We start from the raw sequence: 11,710 nt of genomic DNA on the forward strand, positions 1-11,710 counted from the left end.
GCAACGATAGGTTGGGGTTCATGATTTCGGTTTTAAGGATCCATTAACATTGTGTTTAGAGTATAAATGATGTATTTTAAACTACATATCTGACTTAGGAGTCTAGGGTTTAGACTTGAGAATGCCAACAGCAAACGACTCTGTTCTAGAGTGCAGGTTTTAGATTTTATAATTCGAAGGTAGCCGAGTGTTAACGTTTAGGATTTATTATTAAAAATGGGGGTTTAGGGTTTAGCATTTAACGTTTATGTTCAAAAGTTAATGGTTATTTCATTTTGGTGATTTTTAGTATGTGCTGGAGAAAGAGGCAAAGGAGGAGGAGGAAGCTTTGATGAAGTCTAGACTAGCAATTTATCTTGGAAATGGATTGCAATCTAAAGATTCAGAGACCAGGTTGTTGGCACTTAAATTGGCGTGCTCCTGCTGCTTCAATTCCAGACTCATTTTTTTCAGGCTTCTACCTATATTTGAGACGACACTCTATCATCAGGATTGTTCCATGCGTGAATACGTGTTGGCATGTCTGATGGATTTGATCTTTATCCACCATTCAACTATTCGTTTACAAATTGTCTTCCATTTTATTTCCCCCTTCCTGTATGCTCCAACACCTACCCTTCAGCTTGCGGCTGTTATTGGTTGCGGTAAGTTCTGTTCATCTGTGTCTAGAATACATTTGTTTTGATGCCACATTTTTGTGCCTCTTTCTTCTACATACTTATTTTGTTTTTTTGGGTTTGATAGCCTAGGTATAGGATCTGCTTTGGCATCCTACTTGTTTTTATACTGATGTGCTTTTAAAGTCCGATTTACCTGCTTTTATGTTCATTGGTTTCAGATTAATAAAATTATCAAATCTTATCTTTTTCCTCACGTTAGAATTTTGGTGAATTTCATTTAGTTATAATTTTGATGAAATTGATAGTGTTCATAATATTTCCAGGGCGCCTTCTCCTGTATGATTGCTTCCCAGACGAAACAGAGTGCTTATTGAGTATAATGCTTCAGCGCCATGTTTATAGGCTCCCGGATTACTGTTCCCTGTGAGTATCTCCACTCTTAATTGAGAGCCACGAGAAATTGTTTGTCAACTTTGGATTCCTATCTGAGTGAAATCTGTTATGCATCAGCACAAGTGCTAAGAATGAAGAGTAGACTGACAAAATAGTCAGCCTGCAAGCATGGAACAATTTCAACCAGTAGGTTTTTACTATTTCATTCATTTGACAGCTTGAGAATGGGCACCATACTATAATCGGTAATAGGGCCTTGGAAGGGTATTAAAGGTGACAGATGCCACAACCAAGTATACTGATAAAATCCTTGATGTATCTCGGGGCCTAGTGTACATTATCTGTATCTTCATATAGGTACAAAGGATTGAATTTGCACCATTTTCAAATTGTTTTATATTTTAGACCCGGTGCCATCTGAGAAATGGACCAAGCTGAGTATCATGATGTATATTTTGTATAACTACGACACATTTGGTGTGGGCCTGGCTCTCTTTCCCAAGGGTAATAATCAAATTGTAAATCTCTCCTTGCAGAAAGTTTAAAGCCCTGGTTGCCCTTGTGTTGCACACAGATAGGGCACTCCTCAGACAATTTAATTACCTGCACCAACAGAATTCATAGAAATGGCAGCCTGAATCAGTTATATATGTTCTTTCAAAAATATATGGATTTAATAATGCAAATGAGTGCTTGGTTTATCTCACCTTTGGCACACATTTGAAACAAAATAAGTGGCTACATGCTAATTGCTTCGGCTCCACAACGACATCTGCACATGGATTTATGGGTAGAAGTTTCAGATTTTGTTGTCTGTTGTTAGAATACAGATAAATCATTGAAATAACAATGTAAAAAAAACGAATATTCTAAGTACCCAGGCATATAGAACAAGTAAGTTCCTTATCGATAGCAGATTTTGATGATGCTTGTGTTAAAACTTTGGAAATAGTGGGCATGTTCCCCATTGTTTTCTCTGTAGTATATAATATTGTTTTAATACCATTGGATCCATTAAGATTTGAAAATGGACTCTCTGGAAGGTTATGTCCATAGCTGTTGCAAGGAAAGAAACTCACTGATCATTACCTTTTTATAATAATCACCAAAACAAAACAAAGTAGCTTCTATTCAACTACTTCCAGGAACCCATTATTGACAGCTTGTTTTCTAAGTAAATCTTTGTCATGTTCTTTATTTTACAGAACTGCAGACTGTGGATGATGGTCTCTACTTTTCTTGATCATCATTGTCCCGCTTAGGCTCATCTTCGTTATTCTCCAGTACCTCAAGCAGGTACCCAAGATGATTGGTTGAAGGAAACTTGTTGAGATCTGCATAAGATGATGAATGAAATTACTTAAATGCAAAGTGACAGTCTCTAGAGAACATGTCTTGAATAAGTGGGTATCCTAGGTTTACATTTTGATGCCTTGGATTCTATTTCAGACTGTGGGAATCCATTAGTGAATCTATTCTCGAGGGGGTGAGAAACAACAATAGGTAGTGATGTTGTAGGTACATTTGGGTAAATATCCATTTCTTTCTTTACACCAGCCCTTTCTTTAGGAAAATAAATGTCATTTATAATCAAGCCTTCATAAAACTAGCTGCTATCATATTTCAGGTATCTGGCTCCAGAATATTTCATGTATGGCAAGGTTAATGAGAAGATGGACGTGTATTCCTTTGGAGTAGTTCTTCTAGAGCTAATAACTGGAAGAAAACCAATCAATGACAAGAATCCTAAAGGCCAAGAAAGCTTGGTTATGTGGGTATGGCTCTAGTGTCCTTGCTTGTTTTGTATTTGATAATTTTGGATTCTTTTGGTTTCTTTGTCTTGGTTCAAAATCTTAATCTCTTGTAAATTTCCAAATTTAGGCAAGGCCATTACTGGCAGCTGACTCTGTAAAAGAACTTGCAGATCCACTTTTCGAAGATGCTTATGACATGAGGAAGATGAAGAGAATGGTCATTTGTGCAGCATGTTGTCTGAGAGAGGCAGCTCAGTTTTGACCTCGAATGAACAGAGTAATCACTCTTATTCTCATTAGTTGCATATATATGTTTCAGTTTCTGATGTCAAATTTAGTTGCTTGAAGACATTTCCTTTCCTGTGAGGAGTTAGTGCGAGAATTGTTTTTTCCCATAACAAAGAATGGCACATGAAATATCGAGTTGATATCCTTCTGACATAGAGTAAAGGGTGTTTAGACCTAGTGTTTAGGGTTGTAATCTAAACATTTGTTTAGTAGTTCAATTTGTGAAATCATCACCCTTAAACAGGTTAGCCCTAAATGCTGATGGTGGATTATGGCAAAATATTCAAAGCCTCAATTGCCAATAATCTCTTTTTCCATTAATGAAATATAATATTCTTTGAATATTAGCAAAAGAGATTACATCGTATCTCAAACCAAAGCTTCAGTATGCAAATTAACCCTCCCTGAATAGGCAAGAAGAGCCAGCTGCGGTATCATCAAGGTAAGAATGCTTTGTGGAAGGTGGGTCAGATGGTACGCAGAAGAGATGTTGAGATTCATTCTGTCCCTTCAGTGGCTGCAAAAAGTGGATGACAGTTAATTTACCAATCGTTTTAACCATGTAACAAAGGTGCTCAATGTGCTTTAGTCATGGGGTGTTTTGTGACAGCCAGAGGGAGGCCTAAAGTCTCAACTCAACTATGCCTTTTCCACCACACACTCACTTGTTGATACATATCATGACAATACTTGTAACTAATAACACATTTAGTTTCTGCAGCAAACCCAACGACGGAAAGTTTCAAAAGAGAACCGTGGAGAACAATATCTTTTTCTTGCACTACAAATTGTGGTGCCTGAGTGCAGGTCAGCCCAGCATGTGATAACTGTACGTGTGTTAATTGGTCTGTGAATTGAAGAATCTAATTTCTATCTATATATATGTGTCCCACAAAGTCCATTCAAACAAATAATATATCACCAAATATGATTCATCCACATAAAAATCACCATCAGCACCAAATGTATGAAAGTTGTATACACATCATGTGAAAAATCTTTTCGTCATTCATTGTACTATTCAAAGACTTTTTATAACAAATGATACTTTGAGCCACAATGAAAGGGAGCTTTTCCATAATTCTTCTATGCTTTTTTGTTTTCTATACACATTTTTCTATACTGAAGAATTACAACTTGATCACGGCTATAGTTGTTTTCTAAAACTGCAAGTCATAGCAATAGTAGCAGCAGTAGTTCACTAGACTAGGCAATAATTATTCCCTAGGTTAAAATACCCAACACTTTTCCTGTAAACTATACTTTTTTTGGCATCTTCTGAATTTTCTATAGTTATCTGTAGACAAATTTCCTGGCTGCCTGCTCAGTTTGAAAATCCCAATTTAGTGGGGAAGCAGATCTCAGTCGGAAAAAACAAAATATAAATCAGGCCCCAGGGCAGAACCTTGATGTAGCCCGGGGCACTGTGTACATTATCTGTATCTTCATATAGGTACAAAGGATTGCATTTGCACCATTTTCAAATTGTTTTATATTTTAGACCCGGTGCCATCTGAGAAATGGACCAAGCTGAGTATCACGATGTATATTTTGTATAACTACGACACATTTGGTGTGGGACTGGCTCTCTTTCCCAAGGGTAATAATCAAATTGTAAATCTCTCCTTGCAGAAAGTTTAAAGACCTGGTTGCCCTTGTGTTGCACACAGATAGGGCACTCCTCAGACAATTTAATTACCTACACCAACAGAATTCACAGAAATGGCAGCCTGAATCAGTTATATACGTTCTTTCAAAAATATATTGATTTAATAATGCAAATGAGTGCTTGGTTTATCTCACCTTTGGCACACATTTGAAACAAAATAAGTGGCTACACGCTAATTGCTTCGGCTCCACAACGACATCTGCACATAGATTTATGGGTAGAAGTTTCAGATTTTGTTGTCTGTTGTTAGAATACAGATAAATCATTGAAATAACAATGTAAAAAAAACGAATATTCTAAGTACCCAGGCATATAGAACAAGTAAGTTCCTTATCGATAGTAGATGTTGATGATGCTTGTGTTAAAACTTTGGAAATAATGGGCATGTTCCCCATTGTTTTCTCTGCAGTATATAATATTGTTTTAATACCATTGGATCCATTAAGATTTGAAAATGGACTCTCTGGAAGGTTATGTCCATAGCTGTTGCAAGGAAAGAAACTCACTGATCATTACCATTTTATAATAATCACCAAAACAAAACAAAGTAGCTTCTATTCAACTACTTCGAGGAACCCATTATTGACAGCTTGTTTTCTAAGTAAAATCTTTGTCATGTTCTTTATTTTACAGAACTGCAGACTGTGGATGAGGGTCTCTACCTTTCTTGATCATCATTGTCCCGCTTAGGCTCATCTTCGTTATTCTCCAGTACCTCAAGCAGGTACCCAAGATGATCAGTTGAAGGAAACTTGTTGAGATCTGCAGAAGAGGATGAATGAAATTACTTAAATGCAAAGTGACAGTCTCTAGAGAACATGTCTTGAATAAGTCTTGAATAAGGATGAAGAGTAGACTGACAAAATAGTCAGCCTACAAGCATGGAACAATTTCAACCAGTAGGTTTTTACTATTTCATTCATTTGACAGCTTGAGAATGGGCACCATACTGTAATCGGTAATAGGGCCTTGGAAGGGTATTAAAGGTGACAGATGCCACAACCAAGTACACTGATAAAATCCTTGATGTATCTCGGGGCACTTCTCAGACAATTTAATTACCTGCACCAACAGAATTCACAGAAATGGCAGCCTGAATCAGTTATATATGTTCTTTCAAAAATATATTGATTTAATAATGCAAATGAGTGCTTGGTTTATCTCACCTTTGGCACACATTTGAAACAAAATAAGTGGCTACACGCTAATTACTTCGGCTCCACAACGACATCTGCACATAGATTTATGGGTAGAAGTTTCAGATTTTGTTGTCTGTTGTTAGAATACAGATAAATCATTGAAATAACAATGTAAAAAAAACGAATATTCTAAGTACCCAGGCATATAGAACAAGTAAGTTCCTTATCGATAGCAGATGTTGATGATGCTTGTGTTAAAACTTTGGAGATAGTGGGCATGTTCCCCATTGTTTTCTCTGTAGTATATAATATTGTTTTAATACCATTGGATCCATTAAGATTTGAAAATGGACTCTCTGGAAGGTTATGTCCATAGCTGTTGCAAGGAAAGAAACTCACTGATCATTACCTTTTTATAATAATCACCAAAACAAAACAAAGTAGCTTCTATTCAACTACTTCCAGGAACCCATTATTGACAGCTTGTTTTCTAAGTAAAATCTTTGTCATGTTCTTTATTTTACAGAACTGCAGACTGTGGATGAGGGTCTCTACCTTTCTTGATCATCATTGTCCCACTTAGGCTCATCTTCGTTATTCTCCAGTACCTCAAGCAGGTACCCAAGATGATCGGTTGAAGGAAACTTGTTGAGATCTGCATAAGAGGATGAATGAAATTACTTAAATGCAAAGTGACAGTCTCTAGAGAACATGTCTTGAATAAGTGGGTATCCTAGGTTTACCTTTTGATGCCTTGGATTCTATTTCAAACTGTGGGAATCCATTAGTGAATCTATTCTCGAGGGGGTGAGAAACAATAATAGGTAGTGATGTTGTAGGTACATTTGGGTAAATATCCATTTCTTTCTTTACACCAGCTCTTTCCTTAGGAAAATAAATGTCATTTATAATCAAGCCTTCATAAAACTAGCTGCTATCATATTTCAGTTACCTGGCTCCAGAATATTTCATGTATGGCAAGGTTAATGAGAAGATGGACGTGTATTCCTTTGGAGTAGTTCTTCTAGAGCTAATAACTGGAAGAAAACCAATCAATGACAAGAATCCTAAAGGCCAAGAAAGCTTGGTTATGTGGGTAGGGCTCTAGTGTCCTCGCTTGTTTTGTATTTGATAATTTTGGATTCTTTTGGTTTCTTTGTCTTGGTTCAGAATCTTAATCTCTTGTAAATTTCAAAATTTAGGCAAGGCTGCTTGTTTTGTATTTGATAATTTTGGATTCTTTTGGTTTCTTTGTCTTGGTTCAGAATCTTAATCTCTTGTAAATTTCAAAATTTAGGCAAGGCCATTACTGGCAGCTAGCTCTGTAAAAGAACTTGCAGATCCACTTTTGGAAGATGCTTATGACATGAGGAAGATGAAGAGAATGGTCATTGGTGCAGCATGTTGTCTGAGACAGACAGCTTAGTTTCGACCTCGAATGAATAGAGTAATTACTCTTATTCTCATTAGTTGCATATATATGTTTCAGTTTCTGATCTTATGTCAAATTTAGTTGCTTGAAGACATTTCCTTTCCTGTGAGGAGTTAGTGCTAGAATTGTTTTTTCCCATAACGAATAATGGCACATGAAATATCGAGTTGATATCCTTCTGACATAGAGTAAAGGGTGTTTAGACCTAGTGTTTAGGGTTGTAATCTAAACATTTGTTTAGTAGTTCAATTTGTAAAATCATCACCCTTAAACAGGTTAGCCCTAAATGCTGATGGTGGATTATGGCAAAATATTCAAAGCCTCAATTGCCAATAATCTATTTTTCCATTAATGAAATATAATATTCTTTGAATATTAGCAAAAGAGATTACATCATATCTCAAACCAAAGCTTTAGTATGCAAATTACCCCTCCCTGAATAGGCAAGAAGAGCCAGCATATCTGCTTTCGCTCCAATATCAAGAGAGTATATAGATTTCCTGAGAATCACTATCCTAGCTGAAATCTAGATTGCAAGATTTGAATTGAAAGCTTTGGTTTCCCCAAATAAAGTGGCTTACCTTTGCATTAAACTGACTTTGTGAAATTTCAAACAATGGATAAATGTTAATGTAAGAATGTGAACTTATTCTTCCTCATTGTTTGTCTGTAACTTATTATTGCAGACTTTGAAATTACTACGAGGAGAAGTAGATGACCTACCTTATTGGACCAAGAGGTAATTGACAATGTCCATGGAATTAGATGAATTGATTGAGGATGAATCTGGAGAAAACTCTGGGAGTTGTGACATCCAAACTCATCTCTCACTTGCAATGCTTGGAGTTGATGATGATTTGGTATCAAACAATAGTCCAGATCAAAGTGTAAATTTTGTACATGAGAACAGAACATTGGAAGATTATTTCTATGGACATTATAGCCGTTCAACAAGCTTTGATTGATTTAAATCTACTTCTCTGAGCTTCATAATTTTTCTTACTCCTTGCTTCTGTAAAAGCTTAAATATTTTATACTTGGTGTATTACTGTGAGCCAATGCCACTACTTAGCTATGTTCAATTTCAATCACTCTCCATATTGGCTGAAGCTGTGTCTGAAGTTGAGTGGAGTCCATGTAAAGTCCCTTGCCAATTCCTTGTATAAATGTGAAAGCCATTAGTGGTCACTCGTTTTGGTGACCCAATGGTGCTCACTAGAGCTGAAAATTTTTCTTGTCCTTGCCTTTGGAGCAATTGTATGTATGTGGAAGGAAAAGCAATTATGATATCGCTATTGATATGCCAAACCATTGTTATGTACTTTTTTAGGTCTGAAGATGTGTAACTTGTGGTTTAGCTTGGTACATTCTCTTGTATACCAGTTTACTTTGAATTTGTCAATATCATAAGCCCAATAGCGATTTAAGTGTATGTCTGCATGGCAGAACTGCATTGCGGTTGAACTTTTTCTAAAATTAAGTTGTATTTAAAGAAATATGGTGTCTAAAAAGCATAGAACTCCAAACATCAAATCTCTTTGCTCCTTGTAGGCTTGAACCAACATCTCTTCTAGAGAAATTCAACAATTCTAATTTAATAATCCTATCGGCCTCTCTTTGTACCTTTTGAGACAATTGCTAGTTCTAGATGGGACATATAACTCCAATGTGCTTTGTCCTCGTTACAGAGAACACAAAAATATTAATGCAGGGTATAACAACTATACCACTAGCACTACAAATCATTTCTGCTCAAAAAGGGGGATTTAAATCATGCAGCAGCTTAAGAGGGGCAGGGTCCAGCTTAAGAGGGGTAGGGTCCAGTTTCAAAAATAGCCTTACAATTGGACTAATCAAAATAAAATCTGATTCGCTTCATAGGCGTAGAGTAAACAGGTACCAATGAGGTAACATGCAAGTGGACAATTAAATCATATTCAGCACAAGACCAGCCCTCGGCATACAATGCAATTGAAAGTCTTGTGTTATGAGCTCCGAACAATATCACAAATGATATATTATTCACCAATTTTTAATCTTCCACAAAGAGACAGATTGATCCTCTCTGATTTGTCAAACAAATAAAAAAATACCAAAATTATGCATAGAATCATCTTTGAACTGTAAACACTACAGTATATAGTAACCTGGGAAAGTGATGAAGCACTCAATACCATACAAAAATAAAATTCCTTAATAGAAGATTCCTTAGTAGAAGAAAACACCACTGAAATTGTGAAAAGCTGCCAAATGAAATTTGCCAATCTTTTAGATTTACAGAAACAAAGTCAAAAAACCTCTTCAAAGCTAAGTGCTTACTACCAGCCACATCCAATAGAAAAGGTTTTATGGGGCCTGATAAGATCAGAACTTGCTTGACCATGGTAAGATAAGCACCGTACCTACCTAATGTATAAAAGAAGACTGATAAGCTGGAGGAGGGGCAGGCAGTCTACTGCCAAAGTGATGGTTTCTGTAATTAGTAGAGGAATTGTAAGAATCGGAACCCAACAACGAAGGCCCCATGTTATCTGATGGATACATATATGGCCTTGAGAGCGAGACTGGAGTCCTATTTCCAACACCATAGCCTGCTCCATATAATCCTTGGTTTGATCTTTCATATGCATTTTGGCCCTGTAGGTTGTAGGATGTAACACTTGGAGCTACACCAGAATATTGTACTCTATCCAAAGACCTATAAAAGCTTCTGTCTGCACCATTGGAAGAAGCATAAAGAGTCGGAGTTCTTTCATCTGCACTTAACGGAGGCATATATACACCAGCATTTCCTCCATTAGCACGAGGACGCTTAGGTTGAGACTTAACAGCACCTGCAGACCTTTTTCTGTCAGCCTTAGCTTTCTCTAGCTGAGCTACACGCTTTTGAAGAGGATCTGGTGAGAACTGTGATTCAAGTTTGTGCTCCTCAATGCACTTTATAATAGCTCTGTAAGCAGAAAGCTCTTTTGTATTTACTTCATTCTGTAGTAGCAAATAAAAATATCGGTCAAAAAAGGAACTTCCGATATAACCAACAATACTAAGCCAAAATGATCATCACATAACAAGACATTTTGTATAACAGTAATACAATCGCACTTGTGCAACAGTAGAGTTATTCCCGCTTTTTAAACTTGCTTGAGAAGCTTTCTTAACATCTTTCAGATATTCCTTCAACAAAGGTGCAAACTTCTCTGTCAGCCCAAATGCATGAGCAAAGTTGACTGCCTCAATTTGTTTTCAACAAAGGAACAAGTGCAAACTTCTCTGTCATCCCAAATGCATGAGAAAAGTTGACTGCCTCAATTTGTTTTCCACTATTGACCAGGGTTTCTACAACATCTGCATGAAATTGTCACAAAATTTTCAGTTAATCTGAATATGTCACAAACATTTGAAATACCAAAAGACAGTTTACTGTGAAAGAAAAAACAATACAGACAACTTCAACGGATTTGTCAATAAAGATAACAGCTATGCCAGCTTGAGACCATTTTCGTAAGTAAACAGTTCCCCACTCATGAAAGGCCTTATGACACTTTACCATAGCTGATCATCTTCAGGTGCCTTTATTAATATCAACAAAATAACTTACATACAACTTTCTACCTCATAAAAAGATGTCTACCTAGTAGAGGCCACTCAGTATCTGCCTTGCATATGAAATGTTGAGATCTAAAGAAAAGACTACCAACCCCGTCAACTTAGAAACCCGTTCACTGGACTAAACAAAAAACGTTGGGAAGGTTTACTACAGCCAGGATTACCAAAATTTATCTTCAACTCAATCAGCCACAACCAAGTATACTGATAAAATCCACCAGTCCCTCAAAAAAACCAAGCTAGCCATGAATGCCAGAAAAACAACAAAAAGCCTATCTACCAAAATGGATGGAAATTTTGCCAGCCTAGCCATTGAGGCTAACATTACAGAACACCAGCCAACCAAGCTGGCATTTTTGATTCAAGTCCAAGGGAACGACAGAGTTCAGGTGTCTTCCTGCACCGTGCAAATGCAAGAACAAGCTTGCATAAGTCATCTTTATCAAACTCTGACGCAATTCCAAAAGTAGCTAGAAGTTGCAAGAAGGCCTGGGCCTCCAACGAATTGTCATTGGCAACATCTCCTTCAAGGTTTATCTTCGACTTCCATTCATGTGCAATACTTTTGGCTTGCTCCTTTATATTTAAGGGCAGAACTGGATGTTCAACACCCAAAATAGGATCTGCCAAAACAGGTACAAGAGATTCCAGTAATAATGTACAGGCCCGACGTAGAGCCGAGAGCCCAGACTCTTTCTTGTCACTTGAATTTTGTTCAAGAGAATAAAACCCCTCCAAGGACTCCAACACTAACCGTGGTGGGTCAGTTGCAGAGTTTAATGCAGAGGGAACCTAATTGCAAAGCCCTA

General features: G+C 36.9%; 1 protein-coding gene across 1 annotated transcript; it reads right to left on the reverse strand.

Moving 5' to 3' along the window:
- Positions 1–9,701: 9,701 nt before the first annotated feature.
- LOC149254825 (FRIGIDA-like protein 4b) lies at positions 9,702–10,845 on the reverse strand. The gene is made up of 3 exons (XM_089454844.1): positions 10,737–10,845; positions 10,398–10,522; positions 9,702–10,280 (listed from the first exon to the last, which is right to left on the reverse strand). The coding sequence occupies exons 1-3, from the start codon at positions 10,843–10,845 to the stop codon at positions 9,702–9,704; spliced, it is 813 nt and encodes a 270-aa protein (XP_089310970.1).
- Between the last annotated feature and the right edge of the window lie 865 nt (positions 10,846–11,710).

Source organism: Pinus tabuliformis, chromosome 7 (assembly GCF_031772625.1).
Source record: "Pinus tabuliformis cultivar Carrire ecotype Pingquan chromosome 7, CPIR1, whole genome shotgun sequence".
In the NCBI taxonomy this organism is placed as follows: Eukaryota; Viridiplantae; Streptophyta; class Pinopsida; order Pinales; family Pinaceae; genus Pinus; species Pinus tabuliformis.

What these genes read in the sequence shown, in the direction of transcription:
- LOC149254825 (XM_089454844.1), bottom strand. Translation starts at nt 10,845, where the DNA reads ATGGTAAAGTGTCATAAGGCCTTTCATGAGTGGGGAACTGTTTACTTA. An exon ending in CAAATCCGTTGAAGTTGTCT is followed by an intron (nt 10,523 to 10,736) that starts GTATTGTTTTTT and finishes AAATTGAGGCAG; the next exon opens with TCAACTTTGCTCATGCATTT. An exon ending in ATAACTCTACTGTTGCACAA is followed by an intron (nt 10,281 to 10,397) that starts GTGCGATTGTAT and finishes TTGCTACTACAG; the next exon opens with AATGAAGTAAATACAAAAGA.